General features: G+C 39.3%; 2 protein-coding genes and 1 pseudogene across 2 annotated transcripts; 2 read left to right on the top strand and 1 right to left on the bottom strand.

The window, feature by feature from the left end:
• Positions 1 to 207: 207 nt before the first annotated feature.
• LOC131247244 (dirigent protein 1-like) lies at positions 208 to 930 on the top strand. The gene has a single exon (XM_058247652.1). It carries the CDS (start codon positions 265 to 267, stop codon positions 793 to 795), a length of 531 nt encoding a protein of 176 aa, XP_058103635.1. The 5' UTR covers positions 208 to 264; the 3' UTR covers positions 796 to 930.
• A 6,114-nt stretch (positions 931 to 7,044) lies between these two features.
• LOC131247245 (dirigent protein 1-like) lies at positions 7,045 to 7,500 on the top strand. Its single transcript, XM_058247653.1, has one exon. It carries the CDS (start codon positions 7,068 to 7,070, stop codon positions 7,488 to 7,490), a length of 423 nt encoding a protein of 140 aa, XP_058103636.1. The 5' UTR covers positions 7,045 to 7,067; the 3' UTR covers positions 7,491 to 7,500.
• Positions 7,501 to 10,782: 3,282 nt separating this feature from the next.
• On the bottom strand, positions 10,783 to 16,210 carry LOC131245667 (uncharacterized; annotated as a pseudogene).
• Between the last annotated feature and the right edge of the window lie 4,778 nt (positions 16,211 to 20,988).

Raw genomic sequence — 20,988 nt, forward strand, 5'->3', positions numbered from 1 at the left:
AGGCAGCCGTTTACTAATTCTTGAGGTAATATAAAATGCCAGATAACGAAGAAACCCCACAACGAGAGTGAGAGATGGAAAAAAACAAATAGCACTCGTCAATAAAAATAGTGTAGGTGGTTTCTTCAATCCATAAATTAATCTTTCTACAATGATCCAAATCCAAAAAACCTGATTTCCTTTCCTTTATAAATAGAGGCACTAGGAATGCAACGATACACACCCTCAAAATTCTAGACCATTGCCAATTCATCTCAACCATTCATGGGTCCGGTCATCTTCTCACGATTGTCCATGTTCCCTGCCGTCCTATTTCTTATTGTAATGGTGGGCTGCTCTAATGCCGAAGAGTCAGCCCCGATGGAGACGAACATGGTATTCTACTTACAAGATTGGGTAACAGGTCCAAACGTGACAGCCGTTCCTGTTGCCGGACTCAAGAATTCTACTGTCCTCGGCTTCGGCACCATAACGGTTATTGACGATGCTGTGACAGAAGGGATTGAGAGGAACTCGACGCAAGTTGGGCGAGCACAGGGAATATATGTGAACTCCGCGTTGGACGGTAGCGATTTGCACCTTGCGTTTTCGATCGTCTTTACGAATGAGAAGTACAACGGGAGTACGCTAGAAATCCAAGGTGCAGATAGGTGGCCATTGACGCAGAGGGAGGTGTCGGTGGTGTCCGGGACAGGCATGTTCCGGTTCGTCAGGGGATATGCTGTCTTAGAGACGGCCTACTTTTCTGGATTCAATGCAGTTATCAAGTGGAACGTGACACTTCGTCATTATTGAATGGAATTAGATTTTTATAATTGAAAACTTAAATTCATCTCTTTTGGTGAATTTGTGGTCTTTGGTTTGGATGCTACAAATCATGAATATTTCTTCATGGTTTCGTTCCTGGTTATGTAAACCGTATTTTAATAAGATTGTCCTGTTTTGTGATGTCTACATATTTTCATATAGCCCATAAAGTCAACTCTGGCATTTTTTGAATAATTCAGTTACAATTTTGACTCTTTTTTATTTGGGCAAGGCACTCACTGATCTAGAGTTTCGGGTTGTGGACTGGCAACTTCAGGGCCCACTAGATCAATGGTCACCGTGGAAGGATCAGATTTTACGGTGATCCCGGGCACAGAGATATCTGTGTGCCTGGGGCTGTAGGGTCCAAAGAGATGGAAACGGATTGGCTACTCCCCCTGCCACTAGCCTGGTGGTCGGTGCTCTCTGGGCCCCCCCATGATGTATGTGTTTCATCCATTCCGTTCATCCATTTTTACGGACCATTTTAGGGCTTAATACCAAAAACGACAGGGATATAAATCTCAGGTGGACCACACCACAGGAAAACAATAATGATTGGATATCCACCATTAAAATCCTCTTAAGGCCCACTGTACTGTTTATTTGACATCCAATCTGTTGATTAGGTCATGCAGGTCCAGATGAAGGGAAAAAACAAAGATTAGCTTGACCCAAAACTTTTATGGCCCCAAAAAGTTTTTAATGGTTTGCGTTCATTCAACACTGTTTCCTGTAATGTGGTCCAATTGAGATTGGGATATACCTAATTTCTGGTCTCATATCATAAAATGATCTAGAAAAATAGATGGGCGGCATGGATGAAACAAATAAATCAGAATGGGGCCCACATAGCACCGACCATCAACCAGTGGCAGGTGGCAGGGGAGTAGCCAATCCGTTTTCCAAAGAGATGTCAGTGACAATTCCACTCCGTTCATCTGTTTTGAAAGACCATAATATGATAGGATTATAAAAATCAGGCAAATCCAAAACTCAGGTCGGCCACACCAACATAACAGTGGGAACAGCTATGTCCACCGTTGAGAGGTTTATGGGGATGACTATAATGTTTATATGCCATCAAAACCGTTCGTAGAATTATTACCACTCAGATAAACTGTAGGAACAAATATCTTACTGATACAAAACTTTGCCACCGTCACGCGTTCAATCCCTACTGCTTTATGTGGTATGGCCCACCTGAGTTTTGGATCTGCCTCAGTCTTGGAGTTCTGTTTTATTATGGTATTTCATGATCTATGTAATTCAAGTAAATTTGACAAGATCCACGGGATGTACAAATTAGATTAGTCATACGTCAGCGTGTGCATTTATATAATGTTTAGAAATATCTAAATTAGTTCTTGCCATATGAATATGGACGATATAATTTATATGATCTATCCATATTTTTTTAAATTGAAATATGCAAGGATCTCAAAGATCAGATTAATTCGATCATCTGGAGGACCATATTAATCCATAATAATTCGATTATTCTTCTTTTTATTTTTGGTAATTCTAATTATTTTAATTAAATTTATACAATGAACGGTTCAGATTAATCTTGTGTTCATTGTATTGATAAGTTTGGAATATCCAATAAAAAGACATGATCCTCAATGCAAGTGCTTTGTAACCTGGCACAGAGAATCGTGTAGGACTATCTTAATGTGTGAGATTAAATCCATACCGATCTGATTTCTAAGGTTAAAACATATCAGAAACTGGAATATCAGGTTGATCTAATCATCAAATGTGCCACACCAATCAGAGGGTCATTCTATATAAATCATGTATGGAATATTTTGTCGGCTCATCGGACGTGTGAGATCCGATCTAATTTATATAGTCTATCTGATTTTAAGGATCAAAGTACACTGATATCCAAAATATTAGATCGATTTAACCATTCAGTAGGCCACATTAATCAAACATCAGTTATTATCAAATCATGTAGTGTTGATTGATATGGACCATAGGTGGTTCAGATTAGCTAATCAATGAACCACTCTCTCAAAATTTATCAAGATAATGCCAATGATTGGTCTAAATTTATCCAACAGATAATTGGACTCTAAAAATAAAATTAATGAAAATCTCCAATTTTTTTATTTGGGTCGTAAAAAATTGGTGGAATCTGTAGTCTGTCAATTCGATTGCCGATTCAAGTGAATTTAATTGACAAAGTTGAATTTTACCTAGAGACTGTTAGTTTAAATTTCCATTCGTGTCAATTCAATCAACAAACAATTGATTCAAGTCGATTTTATCGATAATGCATCGATCCGATCAACAATGTTGTCGATCCGATGAACAAACAGTTAAACATATCCATTTAATTCCGAACTTGGGAAATTTGGATTGACGAATTAATTATATTTATGAATCAACATATAACATGCATTTTAGATAATTTAGAAAACCCTTAATAGTGGTCAACCACTTTGATCAATTAAAGGTGGGCCCCACCATATGAATTACTATGATCAATAATATGATTTTTATTATATAGTTGTTTTATAGATTTCTAATTTATTCTGATTGGATTATTATATCGGTATCATCATCACCGAGTTATAGATTTATATTTCCTTTCCATTAAAATTAAAATAGTTTTGATGTATCTGTTATATCTAAATATGATGTTTGTTATATTGTTTACTCCTTTCGGTTAATGAGAAACTACTTGATTTCATGTTGTTAAATTCATGACTTGATTCATTTTGGTTGGAATTATTTGGTGTTGATTTCATCAGTTCACATATAACTTATGTTGTCTTTAAGTTGGAATATCAGTTTTATATATACGATCAATTGTTTACAACTACATTACTACAATCGAGCATTCATCACTTACATACATAATACGTGCTTGAATGCCTGAGGGACTTCCCTGGATGGTGTACCTCGTCGAATCGTTACCGGATGTAGGCTTTACCCATGCCTACCATACTGGTAGAAGTCTACCCAAGGGGTGGATGCGGGCCTTGCCCATTCCTACTAAAGTGGTAAAAGCCTGCCAAGCATAGATGTGACTTGACGATCATCCAACTCAAGTTAGTGGATGATATTCCACTTAATGCATTTATACATTTACGAATTTACTCGACATCGATACATTCATTTAATTTATGCATATGCATTGCTTGATGGTTATTTTGTGTATTTTGTTGTTGTACCATTTTAATTTTAATACGATGAACCATGTTGAAAGTTCTCACCAGGAAGTTACGTATTTACATGTTAGAAAAAAAGAATAATAATTTTACTTATTTCATTATGTTTAAATTATGCTTTTACTTGTTTATATAAGTTTGAAGCATTTGTTGAAAACTAAATGAGAATGAAAATTAATTGTTTAAGAATTGTCAATAGAAAAGGTATACTCTGAAATAACTGAAGATTTTTTTTGTAGCGAACATGGCATTAAGAGGCACTGCACAATATCTGATGCTCCACAATATGGAGTTGTTGAATGTATACATCGTACACTTGTGGATGATGTTAGGAGCATGCTGAATTTGACTAGGGTCAAGAAATGCTTTTGGGTGGAAGCCATGAATACAATTTATTGCTTGGTGAATCATTTTCCTAAGATTAGTTTGTTCTAAAAAAATCTATTAATTACTAATTCCTTTATAATTGTAATTGTGACGGATATGTATAGACACTCAAATAGCAAAGGACTAGGCTTTATGTGAAGTCCAATTTTATTTTATTTTTTTTGGGTTATGTAGATTAAATAAAGGAGTATAGATTATAGGAACTTACTGTACACAAGTGAATATAAACTGAGATGAGCTTTTTAATGAAGATTTAATATAGAAAGATAAGGAACTATCGAGCTTAGAGTTAAGAGATAAATCAATTGAAATATTCAAACGATGTTCAAAATCAGTTTCGTAGTTAATTTAGAAGATTAATAAACCAATAATATTGTTGAACATGAAGCTAGTAAATAGTATGCAGATGAAATTTCTAGTGTTGAAACTCAAAGTGATTAAGGTTCATTGACAAGAGCTATAAAATCTTATGTTCGACTAAAAAATTATGTTATGGTTTTGTTTGCATTACTGAAGAATGTGAGCCTTATTCATGCTAAGAGACATGTGAATATATGGATGCTAGCTAGTAAAAAATATTCATGGAGGAGGAGATATAAGCTTTGCATTAAAAAAAAAAATAATGAAAAAAAATTGGGTTGGAGGAGGAGATATTCATGAGAACCTTAAGCAAAGCCTCAACTTTCTTGGTGTTTTACTGCCTTAGCTTCTCCATTAGAAGTCATTTCACCAAATATTGGGTGTGACAGGTAGGTTCACCATCTGGGAGGTCCCTATGCCTATTCACACCTTATCTCCCAAACTCGTGACTCGAGTCAACTCAACCCAGTGAGATTTCAAGTAGAGCCACTAGGAAACTCGGCATGCACTTGAACTAACTCAATGATAAGGTTGAGTCGACACAACTCAATAGGACTAAAAACCTGAGTCACTCGCATTGGGAGATTACTTTCTCAACAAAATATAAAAATGAGAGTCTAAAGATTCAAACCCCAACCCGACCCACCTGAACATAATGTCGAGTCGTGTTTTCAGGTTTTTAAACTATGATTTACACATAGTATGGGCGACACACAGGGTCGTAAGTAGCACACCTTCGCCCCAAGACCCACTTAATCCCCGCAGGAGAGCCTTTGCCTGTGGCATTATTCAAAGTGCCATATAGATGAACCCTATTCAAAGTGCCAATTTAGTAGGTTTAAGTAGAACACATTCACCAGCATTCTTAGTAGAAAATAATATTGTAAAGGGTTTTGCATTAAACTCATGCATATCAAGTTATTGTAGCACGGGAAACATATCCTATATGTTAAGATAACTTAAAAACCAAGTCATCTTAACCTACTAAATTACTAGAGCTTTTGCAAAATTAGGGTGTTCAATTCATATGCTCACACTCTCTACCCCGTATTTAATGGTCTAGACCATTCATCTAAAAACTTTCAACTGTAGGTGGTTCATATGTAAAACATACTCATTGGAAATGTCGTAATTCATACAAACACACTTAGAAACAATGGTTAAGAGTAATGTCTAACTCACTTCATTTCTGATGAACGGCTATGATTAACTACCAGTGAGGTTAACATACAGATATTAGATGACAAATCTAGATCATCAGACAAGTGGAGCAAATGGGCAAATCCTCTAGGGGGTAAGCGTTGCTTGATAAACCTCAGTAGACCATCTTTGACTAAAATAATGCAGCGTCGGAAATCAGAAGTCCATTTTCATGTGGGCAATATGTTCGCATTCAATATGAAACTGATTTGTTTAACAGGTGAAACTCACTATGATGATCGAATGATTCAAAAATCAATCATGTTCAGTCATTTGATGGGACCAATATTGGAAACAATACACACAACCTAAAATTCTCCCAAGTAATGTGTTGTCCACCTTATGATAGGATCAGCTTGATTTTTGAGTTGTTTGATCATCATGGTGGGGTGGACCTATTGGATCGGTTAGATTTCATACAAACACTATGTGAACCCCACATTGCTTGACTCCACTCTTTCTAAAAGAGAGCCAAAAGCCATCTAGTTATTTTTCCTTCAAAACAACATCTCTCAATAGTTAGTTTTTGGAGAGATCCAAAGTGCCTTTAATTTAGTTTCTTTAAGTTGTTGATTTATGTATCATGGGCCCACCTGTTATATATGAAATCCAACCTCTTTAGGGGATAAACCCCACCATAATAATTAGAGAGTGCATAACCGCGTGGATAAGCTCACACCAACCCATCAATTTGGGATCCAATTCGGGATTTTATTTTCCTTGGGAGGTATCAGGAAGGAATTAGAATGTAATAATATCGATTCATACAGAAGAAATAATTAGAGAACCCAAAAATCAATCCCATCCGATTATTTCGTAGGCCACAGCATAGAAAATGAGTAACCACTTGCCTGAGCTTATGGTCGGGTAAAATATGGAGTGGTTGGTTCTTTAATCCATTAACTAATCATCTCCAAGTATTCAAAATCACAAATGGTAACTTTCTTATCTTTATAAATTGAGGCCTTGTGATGCATGCAATCCAACTTGAGCACTTCGTCCTAGAGCACTGCTAATTCATCTCAGCCATTATGGCCACAGACACCTTCACACGATCAACCACGTTTGCTATTGCTTGTAACATTGGTGGGCCTCTCCAATACCGAACATCAGGCCAGCAAGGAGACAAAGATGGTGTTCTACATGCATGATCAGCTGATGGGTGCAAAGCCGACGGCTTTGCCTGTTGCCATGCACAAGAATGTAACTGCGTTGGACTTCGGCACCATAACGGTTATCGATGACGTGGTGACGGAAGGTATCGAAAGGGATTCAGAGCAAGTAGGCCAAGCACAAGGCATATATGCAAACTCGGCGTTGGATGGGACCGACATCCACCTATTATTCTCGATCATCTTTACCAATAAGAAATACAATGGTAGCACATTAGAGATCCAAGGCACGGAGAGGTGGACTTTGAAGCAAAGAGAGGTGTCAGTAGTGTCTGGGACAGGCGTGTTCCGGTTTGCTAGGGGCTATGCCAACTTAGAGACAACATACTCTTCTGGATTGAATGCAATTGGCAAGTTTAATGCTACTCTTCTCCATTATTGAATGGATTTTATTGTGAAATTCGTCATGATATTTGATACAAGCAAATGCAGTCTTATGGAGGGGATGTACCAAGCTTTGTTTTTTAGTTATGTGTATGTAGGTTATGTTGTAATAAGATGGTTAATTATTTTATACGGTCTTTGTATTCCTACCTTTTTTGCTGCCTTTTGGACTGATCTTCTATTTCAATTTTAACTGTCTATGTAGGGTAGTTAGGGTTGTTAATAGACCCAGATGACGGTTCGGGCAAGGCTATTAGGGCAAATCCTAAAGGCCCAAGAGTGATTTGGGTTTAGCCTGCTAACCTATTTCATACAAGATCTGGGTTAGTCATTTGGTGTGCCCGACCCCAAAATCAGGCCAATCCCATCAAAAGTACTTGCGGCTGAAGTTTGAGGACAGTCCCTCTTTTTATCTGTCACTGGGACCAGCAATGAGAGAGTATAACTTCAACAGGAGGAGTTGAGGGAAGCACGTGAGGTCTATATCTGCAGGAACTAGAAGCTAGGTGGGGCCCAACGTGATGTTTTTGAGAAATCCACCCAGTCCATCCGTTTTTTCAGATCATTTAACAACATGGAGCCAAAAATGAGGCATATCCAAAACTCAAGTGGCCCACACGACAGGAAAAAGTGGGTAGGGAAATGCCTACGGTTGAAACCTCTCTGGGTCCACCGTGATGTTTATATGCCATCCATACCATTCATAACTTCATTACTACTGGGATGAACTTATAAAACAAAAATATTAACCTGATCCAAAACTTTTGTAGCCTCATGAATGTTTCAACGGTAGATGTTCAATACTGACTGTTTCCTGTCGTGTGGCCACTTGAGTTTTGGATCTGTCTCATTTTTTTCGCATGTCATAAAATGATCTATAAAAGCGGATGAACAAGGTGGATTTCTCAAAAACGTCATGGTGGGTCCCACCTAGCTTGCTGTCACGGGAAGTTCCTGCTAAAGCCTTTCCCAGGCAATCCGCGTGCATGAAAATGCCCCTGGAAACCTAAATAGGTTGTGCCTGCATAGATGGTCTTAGAGAATCCGGAAAAAGGTTGGCATGGACCAGTTAAGATAAGGGCATTTGTATTTTAGGCCCAGGACCGGCACTCCTTTATCTAGGCCCAATGGGCCGCCCAAGCTGGCCCAAAGAGAGCTAGTCCCAAAACTCCAATGGGCGAGCCCGACCAAGGGACAACACTAAAAGGCAATGATTAATCCAGGGTTTTGGTTAGTGGACCACCAAACCTTAGGGCCTATTGATGGATGTTTCATGTTGGCTTAAACAGTAGTTGAGAAGCACTGAGCTGTTTTATCTTTCTTTTATGCTTGTATAGTAGAGCCAAAAAGACCATAATGTATCCATGGGGCAGGGATTGACCGTCAGACCACCATGCTCTTCTTTAAGCTTGTGGAATGGCGTGGAATTATTTTCGAGCCCATAAATAGACGGACCGGAGTTAAATCTTATTTTCAGGCCCAATAAATGGATGAACCTGGCCTGGGCTCAATTAAGAACAATTTCAGGGAGGACCGATTTATCTTGGGTCCATCTCACCTTTCACCCGGAATGGTTGGTTCCTTACCCTGGCTAGGGTTATGAATGGGCTGGGCTAGCCCGTCTGGCTCCAGTCAGAGGCCGCTATTTGTCAGACTTGGGTTTTTTTTTAGACTTTTTGGCCAGAGATCCCTCCCATTTTCGGGCCCACCAGTAAACGGACTACGGCTCAGCCCAGATTTGACGAAGATGTATCAAGACCTTGTTTGAACCCCTCCATGGGCCTTTAGTATACCAAAATCTCTGGCCCATTGCAAGGACGTAGCCTAATGTTATTGCCCAAGAAATAAAATGTAGTAGGTTGGATCATTGGAAGATCCTGGACCTCAATGACTATTCAATTGAATCTGAACCATTGTTGTATTTCATCCATCTGATGGTTAGATAATAAAATAAGCATATTTGATCCATCTGATTTCCATGTCATATATCTAAACCGTATTGCTCACCTGATGTAAAGTTCAGATCTCACACGTGTCGCATTATGAGCACACGGGCAGATGTGTGGATGTGTACGCTCCCACATGTGCATGCAAATAGCGAACCTTAAAGGAGGAGAATGTGTTCTCGTATTTATATCGGCTTGAGAATGACTCAGCTGGATCGGACGGATGGTATTTCATCCGCATTTAGGATCGTCGGTGGTAGATGGGGAGACACGAAGTAGAGCTGGGCATCGAGTCATGTCGAACCGAGTTAGGGCTGAACTGACTCGACCCGACTCGCTACCGAGTCCAGCATGCCTGACCCGATCCAAGTCCGGGCAGGTATCCACGGGATCAAATCACAGCTCAGAACCTACGTGGACCTGGCGGAACTGAAGCCTCTCCATCAGCCACACGGCATCTCATACATCCCATTATAGAGAATGCCTATCCACCCAAATTGCATTTCTCTGGACACAATCTCAATAGCAGTTTTGGGACAGTTTTGATCAGAGAGGGCCACCACACCCAATACAGAATCCGCATTCTGTGACACCTTAACACATGAAAAAGATACCCACCCAATTTCCTCTAATATTGATCCTAACTTCCCATCTTGGGAGCCCCCATCATGGTTGGTCCATGATCTAGAAACTCCATTGCTTAGATGATTCTAATCATTATATTGGAGAACTTCACTATGTAACCATCTTATTTGTCCATTTGCATATCACTATTGGCACAGCGAGGAATGTAATGAGGTCAATCAACGTCTTCCTCGGGGAATAACTACTCTGAATCCAAGGAGCTCTCCGAATTGGCCTAACCATGTTATTCTCCTAAGTTTTGTAAGCCATTTTCATGTTGGGCACGACTTCTACAACTCAAAGATGAAAAGTTTTACTCAAATTAAAACTTATTATTTATAGTAAAAACGAAACTAAACGGGACTTTTGACCATCGATCTAATGGAATCTAGTAAATCCGGCATAGCGGGGTTGGTTGGCTTAAGTAGGTTCTCCTACCTCGAAAAACTCATCCCGGTTTGTGAGGTACAACTGATTTAGGGTTTTGATGGTCCGGATCATTTCCCCCTCCAATCGGGCCTTCTCCGGTCCATCTTTGCCATGAAAGTGTCTGCGACCCGCTCTACATCAACTATTCAGATGGTTAGGATTGCCAAATGATAGAGATTTTTGTATCCCAATATGAGGCCCAACAAAACAGTTTGGTTCACCCAAAGATGGTGAGCTAGTGGTTGTTAAGAGTTAGGTTATCTGTATATTCAACATGGGAATCAACCAATAGAACCAGAAATTCCATTCTGCATTGGTTCAGACACCACAGCACAGTGCCTTACACAATACTAGGTTTTCACCTCCTCAAACCTACAACACAGTTAAATGGGCATGGAAGGAATGAAGCAATCCAGCCTGTATCACAAGGTTGCCTCCAAATAAAATCCCTTAGTTACTAAACAGAAATGTCTGTCCACAATACTGACAAAAAAGAACATGGATTGAAGCGGTCTTACATTTCCTTCTTGATACCGGAATGCACGAGTCCTGGCTCAATCGACTGTAAGTGGTTATGAACGTTTTTTGTTGTCCTCCAGCAAGTGATCGTATTCAAAAAGGAACCCTTCCGACGGCTTCGGCAGAGCCACCGCAACAGATTCGGTGGCCTAGACATCTCTCTCCTTCAACGCGGCTTCTGATTGGAGTTGCTTTACTTTCATCCTCAGAGTTTCAATTTCTTCCTCCAGTGCTTTTGACTCCTCCGAACTCCCACTTTTTCGATCTTCAAACCCTCTGTTCTGCTTCTTCATAGCCTCCAAGCTCTTTCGCATCGCTCGCAGTTCTCTGATATAATGGTGTAACTGGTCGCTTATTAGTCCAAGAAATAGGGAGTAACCTGCAGGGAGTTCACCAAATTTGTATTCAGATTCATATGGGCTGCAACTAAATAGCTTTTTATTCTGACTTCAGTGACCCTTCCATGTGTGGGATTGAGAGGAGATGAATGGCTAGTTTGTATCTTACATTCAACAAACACTTAGGGACAGTTTGGATGCCACCAAATAAGTTACTTTTTCTACTTACAGCAGTAGATAAGTAACTCATTTCAGATAAGTTTGGTTTATGATTAGTAACTTTTTTACTTAAAAGTACTTAATCACTATAGTTTTTTTAGCCGTTCTACTTTTCATAAGTTGCTGAAGAGAGGCATACAAAGGACCAACGAGGAGAAGATGATAAGTAGGTTGTTTACCAAACATACTTATCTTCTTAATAAGTAGACACTAAGATAAGTTACTTGTAGCATAAGTAACTTATCTTAAGCAACTGATCCAAACGGGCCCTTTTCATCACACCCTGAATCTTCTTAAATGTGGGTCTGTCTTTGTTTCATGTATATGACAAGTCAGTACACATCTATTATCATATACAGTAGAAGACAGGTGCATGTGCAATCTTTTTTTCATTTGTTTCTGTTATCATTAGCAGCCACTCTAAAAAATGGTGTTTTTGTCAAACAGGGCAGGAACAAAAATCTCAATTACCTTATCATCATCATCATCATCATCATCATTGTCATCAATTCATCTTTTTCTTTTTAATCTTTATATTTTTTTGGTCGAATAGTCTCTCTAAAATTTAGAGGCTGACCAACTATCCAACGTCTTCGAAATGGGAAAGGGTGTGCGCGATTTTAAGAAGACGCATTTTGGTTGCTCCAAAGAAAGGAGCTGGCTATTTCTTTTAAACCATTGACCAGTTCATTGACATCAAGAGTCTCAAAACTCTTTCATGAAACGTTGAAAGCCATCACATTGGCTTCACTGCAAATGTTTACCAACAACACCATTCCCAATAATGCCCAAAGAATCTCCGAAAGCTTTGGCTACCCCATCGACCGACTAGTTACCGTTAAAATGGAATCCTCATCAATCAAAATGTATGGCCCTATATGGATAGAACAAGCACACAGAAGACCCTCTTATTAAGCTTATAGAAGACCCTACAGAAATATACTCATTAATTAGAAGGAATATGTAGAAACACAATCATCAAACCCTTGTTATTAAGCCAATTCCCTCCATACAACATTTGCCTAATACGAGATTTTTGTGGAAATGGAACCTGAATTAAGTCGAAATTTTCATTGAATATATGAGCGATTGGATGAGCGCAACAACGGAGACGTGACCTTTTGGTTCACCAGAAAGCAGTACTGCTCAAACCCGACCGGACCAAAATATAGGTGATTCTTCCCAATCCAACCCAACCCAACCCAAGGACCTTGATGACCAGACCCGTCGGAACCAAACCCGACGACCCTGACAACCTGACCCGCTGCAAAATACCCAAAAGCAACTCCAATCAATTGGCTTGATTGAGACATCTTAGGACCAATCAAATGTAATACTCCGTTTCTTTTAAATGGTGGGTTCCACTATTGCCTTTGGTGTGGCCTACTGAGCCGTGGATGACCCTCATTTTTGGGCACATGCCCTAACTTTGATGGGCAAAACTGATGAACGGTGTGGATCTGTCAAATCATTCCTGTGGGGCCCACTGTAAAAAAAAACCAAAAACAAAAACAAAACAAAACAAAGTGAACAAAACAAAGTGACGTGTCACTCCTCTCACCGTAACCAACCCCAACTTCCGCTCCTCTCTCCCTTCTTCTTCGGCCAGTACTCACATGACCCGAGCTATGACCATCAACCATTTGTCATGTTGGGACCCACAGCATAATCCAAACCACCCATCATATTCGGACCTTGAAGTAATTCCATCCGTTGAAAACTCTTCCCTGGATTCCAACTGTGCGGTCCACCAGAGTTTCAGATCTGCTTCATTCTTGAACTCCCAACCCATCTCAACCTGACAAAACAAATGAATGTTTTAGATCCTTCGTCATACATCTCAATGGACCCCACCTATCATCCCGAGTTCTACATGCGCAAGGAAGCCTTCCGTTTTTATAACACGGCTTCTTCTCTTCCCAATCCATGTGAGATCTTTCCACACAATCTAAGCCATTCAAAATCCTTCATCCAATGGCCATCGGCCCTCCAGCAGTCCTTCTCGTGACAGTCAATCAGAAGTTTACATATGCCCACGTTCTTTTTCTCTTTACGACTCCTCGAACGTGCGGAAGACACAACTCTCAAACTCAGAACCCGCCAACTCACCTGACATTATTTTTAGACCCCATTTCTCATGCCATCTATAGAAAATCATAGAGAAAATCATAAAAGAAAGATCGTGAGAAGAAAAAGAGAGATCAGGAGAAGGGAGAGTATCCGTGAGGGTTCAACATCGAGTTCATGACTCACTGACTCAATCCCCAATAATGCGTTGTCGGTTTTTCCAGCATTCCTTACAACTATTCTAGAGAGAGAGAAAGATCCTGAGTGGAGGTAGCATATATCGAGTTGTTCCACCAAGTTGACCGAATCTGTCGAGTGCAACTCAGCTTGCCGAGTACGAGTTAACCTGAAGATCCTTCTATAACATCTGATTTTTATGGAGATGGACGCATTTATTTGAAGTTCTACTTCCCAATTCGGGTCGAGTTCAGAGTTGGTCAATCCAAGTTAATACACGTAGAAATCAGCATCGCTTCAAATTATTTTTCTCCCATCACACTATTTTTTTTCATAATAGGTAGGTGATCATTCCCTATTGAAAAATTCATAAGTAATTGCCTTATATAATCTAGACATTGAGATATTCTTTATTTAACTGAACTAATGTAAATATTATTTTTTTCCATTTAATATTATCTAGTGGTGATAATGAATATTTATTATGTGAACATAAATACTATATTTACCATGTTTCCTTATAAGTTAGATGCATCTTATGTGAACAATTATTTTTTTTACGCAATGATTCTTACGACTGCTTTACCCAGGGTCATTCCCGAAATAATCAACACGACACGGGTGCTCTGCCTAGGGTCATTCCCAAAAGGATCGGCACGGGTGCTCTGCCCTGGGTGATTCCCTAAAAGGATCAGTACACACGGGTGCACTGCCTTAGGCTTTTGTCCCTAAAAGGTTATACCGATGCTCTGCCGAGGGTCATACCCTGAAAGGATCAACACCAGTGCTCTGCCGTGGGTCATCACTTAAAAGGATTAGCACACATGAGGGTTTTGCCTACTCCAAATCTTAGTACTTTTAAAAAAGTTATGTTAAACAATTTATTCATTTTATATTCATGAATGTCAAATTAGTAATTATGATTTTACATCCAATGTTCGCCTTATTTGATTAATATGTTGAGGTTAAATTTAGTAATATTTGTAAGGCTTTCAAATTGGGATTGATGTGATCGTATTGAGTTGTCAACTCATTATGTTTTAACCGTTTCAGTTATGAATATTTCGAAGATGCAGGGTACTACTATTAGTAGTGGAGCATTAAATGTAGTTGGATGCACGTGGCATGTCATTCTTCATAAGATCAATTTTATTTTATTTTAGAACTATGAATGTAGTAATGTTTGACTTGATTTTCTTACTTCAAGTTAAGTTAAATAATTATGCATCGATGTAGTAACAGATTATGTAATTAGTTATCTTAACATGTGTTTAGATTTTAAAATTGTAGGTTATGGTGGGAGAAAATGAAATGCATATGTAATTGTCATACTTTATATATATATATATATATATATATATATATATATATATATATATATATATTTATATATAAGTCACGGGTCTGGAATTTGGGTCCTGAACACCCTATTTGGGTACCCGAATTTTGGAGCGTGACCTTTGGTTCACCAGAAAGCAGTATTGCTCAAACCCGAACGGACCAAAATATAGGTGATTCTTCCCAATCCAACCCAACCCAAGGACCCTGATGACCAGACCCGCCGGAACCGAACCCGACGACCCTGACAACCTGACCTGCTGCAAAATACCCAAAAGCAACTCCAATCAATTGACTTGATTGAGACATCTTAGGACCAGTTGGGGGAATTGGGTGGGAGGCCCAATTGATGGACGGTAATCGCAATGCTGAAATTAATAATATCAGAATTTCCCAAATTGAGTCTGTGTAAGATCAAATATCAAAATTTTGGTAGCAGACATACAGATAAAAAAAAAAAAAAAAGATTAACCAACACGGTCCAAATTCTACTCAATTCAATTCAAAGAAACAAGAGAATGGGAAAGAAATAAAGAAGAGGAGCTGAAAGGAAGAGAGGAGCAAGTACCCATGAGAGATGCTTCTAGAAGATGGCGGGCCATGAGAAGCTGATCGGTGGGGTTGACGGCACCGAATTCGGTGGACCGCTGTTGGATCTCCACCATGCTGTAAACAGTGGAAACCAAGATGACGAAGATGATCCCTCCCACAGTCTTCAAGATGAGTGGGGCTCTGCCTCTCTTGGCCCGATCAAGGACCATCATCACCAGTTTACGCAGAGGCGTTTTTACTAAGAGTAGCAGAACCAGAGCCACTTCTGCAAATAGGAGCGAGAAAAGCAGCCGAATCATCTCTCTCTCTCTCTCTCTCTCTCTCTCTCTCTCTCTCTCTCTCTCTCTCTCTGCAACTTCTGAAGGGTTTGGTAGCTGCAGAATAGTCGATGATTTTAAGGGTGGGTCATGGGAAGTGGGTCCCACTTGAGCAATGGAAGGGAAAAGCGACGGAAGAGATTGATTGAGCAGGTAAGGATGGACGGTGCGCTTTCTTGTTCGTTTGCAGCTGTTGGGTCGTTGCTGCTTTTTCTTGAAACAGTGGTGGATACTTTCGCGGGCCTTTTTAAATTTGTAGGTCCTGGTCCAACCTGTCTTTACAAGTGAGTACCATGACTCGTTCATCTGGGCCGTTGAATTTATGGAAACTGCTGCATGTTAGGTGATACAGCTCTTCCAGATTTGAAGGGTGCCGAGCGAGGTGGGTGGGATCCCTGACCGTGGGGCCCACCGTGATGTACGTGCCTTAGCCGTCCATCCGTTATGAAAATTAATTTTAGTGCAAAATTTCAAAAATGAAGCAGATCCAAACCTAAGGTGAATCAGGAAACAATGTTAATTGACAATTAAAAACTTATTGTGGGCCACAAAAGTTTTGGATCAAGATGATATTTGTGTGGTCTCTTCATCCAGGTCGTTGTGACCTTATCAACAGGTTGGATGGAATATAAACATTCCGGTGGCCCCCATGAAGTTTTAATGGTGGGGATTCAATCACAACTGTTTCCTGTGATGTGGTTGACCTAAGATTTGAATCTACTTCATTTTTATGATCATGGCCTAAAATGATATCCAAAAATGTATGGACAGTGTGGATGTAAGACACATCACAGTGGGCCCCACAGTTTCTAATGTGAGAGGTTTTGGGGGGAAGTATCGCAGGCACATGACATAATCGTCAAACATGTCAATGGTATGGATCGGTCAGAGCTGGTGCATGGGGAACGTGTAAATAATTCCCCTCTTGCTTTAGGATTGATACTTTGCTTTAGGAATGTTACTTTGCGTGCTTGTGGCGGGCGCAATGCCAAACAAAAGATGCCGCGAGAGATGAGTGAGAGATGGATATCGAGGGGTGACGCTACATGCGATGCGGCTGAAAGTTGGGCGGTTTCAACCCGACCTACCATACATTGGGTTGGGCTCGGGCAAGATATATTACGTGGGTCGGTTGGAGATTTGTGCTACGGAATCACACGGATCTAAATCTAGGATAGCAATTTAAGAGTAACAAGCAATCACAAGAAAACACAAAGATTTAATGTGGAAAATCCTTGCGGAAAAAAACTATGCTACAAAGCGACAGAAATTCACTGTAAAATAGAAATTACAAAGAGAGAGGACTTATCTGATTCGAACAACCTCGAATCTCACCCTTGCTACACCCTTTAGAAACTCTAAAAACCCTTTTAAGAATCTTAGAAAAACTTTTAGAAGGCCTTAGAATACATTAGAATAGCCGCAGGGACCCCTATTTATAGTTTAGGAAATTTCACTTATGCACCTCCTTTGAAAAAGTCCAGAAACCGTATCAAATTTACGCAGTCCGCGCGTGGGCTGCATAACTCTCGACCGGTCCAGCCAGGACCTCAACTGGTCGAGTGTCCCGGACTTCAAAAAAACATTCTTGCTGGACTTCGAGTTGAGTGAGCCTCGACCAGTCGAGCTAGCCCCTTGACCGGTCGAGCAGCACAGTCACATTCAGATTTAAGACATCTGTATTTACAACAGGTTCTAGCCTTGGGATTGGGATATACCAACACCAACCCGATAAAACTTGAGTCGGGCTTAGGTTGAGGTCTCGGGTTGCCCGACCCGAGACCCGAACCTGACCCAACCCAACCCAACCCAACCCAACCCAACCCAACCCGAACCTGATCAATATATAAGTTACTTATAAATAATAATTAATGTGGATTATCTATGTTAAAGGCGTAGGAAATTCTAGTGACGTTGGGTCTCATTGGTCCATGTCATTTTTGATGACTCAACAAGATACACCGGATTTCTCTCTCCCAAATAGATTGTGCTATACAAAATGACTTTTAAATGAGTAGTTGTCCTATATTTTAACTTGTTTGTTTAGAAAAAGTAAAATTCTTTATGATAAATAACTACATATATAATTAACAAAATCATATATATATAAAATAAGAAGTGCATTGAAATATAATAGACTAATGTAATAACGAAAATATTAGCATGTATCCACCCGACTAACCCGATCGAGCCCGCTTGGGTTAGGCTTGGGTTCAGAATTCCTGACCCGATGTTGGGTTGCGTTGGACTAGGGTTAGAACCAACCCGGCCCAACCCGCCCGACTTTCAGCCCTAACATACGTAGAAGAAAATATAAGGATTTTATAAATTTGATGGTCCATCCCATGTGTTTTCAATCATGTGGCTTTCCACTTGTCCCTTCATTTTTTATGATGTGCTGATATGAGCTGGCACAATGGACACAAATTGCATAATAGTGCACTGAGTGAAGTTTATGGGGCCCACAGGTGATGTATGTGCCTTATCCACCTGTCTGTTTTACCGGCTCATTTTAGGGAATGAGCCCAAAATTGAAGTATATACAAATTTCAAGTGGACCACACCATAGGAAACACTAAGGGATAATGATGTCCACAGTTGAAACCTTCAAAAGGCTTAATGATGTTTATTTTCCATCCAACATGTATATAAAACTACGCAGACAAATGAAAGGACAACACAAATATAAGCTTGATCAAAACTTAATTATGTAGCCCCAAACAAGTTTTCAATGGTGGGCATTAAAATCCCATTGTTTTCTGTAGCATGGTTCATTTGGGCTTTGGATATGTTTTAATTTTGGGTTCATGCCCTAAAATTAACTGAAAAATAAAATAAATGGACAGCATGGATAAGATACATATATCTCGATAAGGCCCACAGTTTACTCAACACACAAGCCAGGTCCCAACAGCATGTGAGGAGAAAAGTGGGCACCAGTCACATAGAGGATAGAAGTGAAAGGACAAAAGGAAATTCTCACCTCATGCATGTTTGACTCAAGGGAGTACTTTCTCCAACGGGGTGAAACCATGTAACAAACATGAAATTCAACCTTCCATCAGGTAAACCATCCTTAGTTTGGCCTTGATCCCAAATATCCAGCTGATTTATCACTCAACGATATTAAAATTATACAAAAACCACTAAATTCTTATTGTCTCTTCCACCTGAGTTTTCAAATATTGGGAATTTGGGATAATCTTTTCATCTTAAAGAGGATGAGAGAATCAATCAGATGGTCATTGTATTTGTAGGATTTTTTTTTTTTTGTAGTTAGTTATTAGAGTTTAATTAAATATTTAATTATTTTTTCTGTATTTTCATCACTCTTTTTGTAGGTCACCTTTGAGGAATTAAACAATGTCTGAATGATATGAGCTTGGTTTCATTTGATAGTCTATTCAGTTAGCTTTCAAATAAGTACAATATTATATAATTCCGGCTCTATTTGAATGAGTTTTGGCTCATTTATACAAGGCACGTAAGTAATGACAAAATTCTAAGTTAGTTTGCTCATTTTCTATTAATGAATTTTATTTTTTTAAAAATAGCTTCCTAATTAATATAACAATTTATATCCTAGTACCTATTTCAAGGAAAAAAAAAAAATCAACTAGGAACTTTATTATTGTAATGATTATTGTAGATTTCTTAAATGGGACTCGGGGTGGGCAAATAGAGTTGGCCTCCCCATGATGTTTACGTGAAATCCATACTGACCATTAAGTGCATCACCCCTTGTTAGGGGTAGGTCGCAAAACTCACCTCCATCCAGGATTCAAAATGATCACATTGTTGTAAACAATATATAGGATAATGCTCACCCTTCAAACTATTTTCCATTGTGTGGCCGACTTGAATCACGAATGGGCCTAATTTCTAGGCCCCATACCTAAATTTTAGTGTTGCATCTAACAATTAGAGTAGATTTATATATTCATCATGGTAAACTTTATAAAAATCAAGGGTGGACGTCTCTCTCCCAAGTAATCTCCTTGGTGTGGTCCAATTGGATCACAAGTTTAACTTGTTTTTTAACCCTTGACCTAACATGAGATTACACATCTAATAGTCAGAGAAAATTTCATATATGAATCACAATGGTCCTGTCAAAAATCAAGGGCAATGTCTCTTTTTTGAATTGTTATGAAAAAACAAAAAAAAAAAAAAAAAAAAAAAACCTTTTTACCCGTTGATATATTAAAAGAAAGGGAATTTTACTTACCTTTGAAATTTTGTACAAGGCCAACGGTGAGATCCACTCTAATCACTAGATGTGTAATCTCATGTTACATGCAAGTTTTTTTTTTTTTCAAGAAAAAAAAAAAAAGAAGGTTAGGCTTACCTATGATTCAAGTGGGCACGTCAAAAAGAAACAGTTGGGAGAGAGACATCCACCCTTAAGTTTTTACTAGGGCCATCATGATGATTATACGAAATCCACTCCAACCATTAAATGCCACACCAAAATTTAGCCCTAAGGCTCCAAAACTAAGCCCATACATGATTTAATTGGGCAACACTAAAGGGAAATAGTTTGGAGGGTTAATATTGCCATGCGTACAATTATTTCCAATCGTGTAGTCTAGTTGAATCATGGATGAAGCTAAATTTGGGCCCTAAACCTAACAGGGGGTGACGCACCTGTTGGTTGGGGTGGATCTCACAAAAACATCAAGGTGGGCCGCCAAACCCTTTGTTCGCATGGGCTGACCAAAGCCACCGTTAAGAAATCTAATTGAATGAACTCTAACATTAATTACTTAAATTAATGAGATAGATTGTTAAGTATGGGCCCATAAATGAGACAGATCCATCACTCTAATGGACCACACCATATATGTTGCATTTAATGCCTTGCGTAAATAATTCCCTTCTTGCTTTAAGAATATTACTTTGCGTGCTTGTGGGGGGCGCTATGCCAAACTAAAGATGTCGCACGTGGAGAGACGATTGAGAGATGGAGA

Source organism: Magnolia sinica, chromosome 5 (assembly GCF_029962835.1).
Source record: "Magnolia sinica isolate HGM2019 chromosome 5, MsV1, whole genome shotgun sequence".
NCBI classification, from domain to species: domain Eukaryota; kingdom Viridiplantae; phylum Streptophyta; class Magnoliopsida; order Magnoliales; family Magnoliaceae; genus Magnolia; species Magnolia sinica.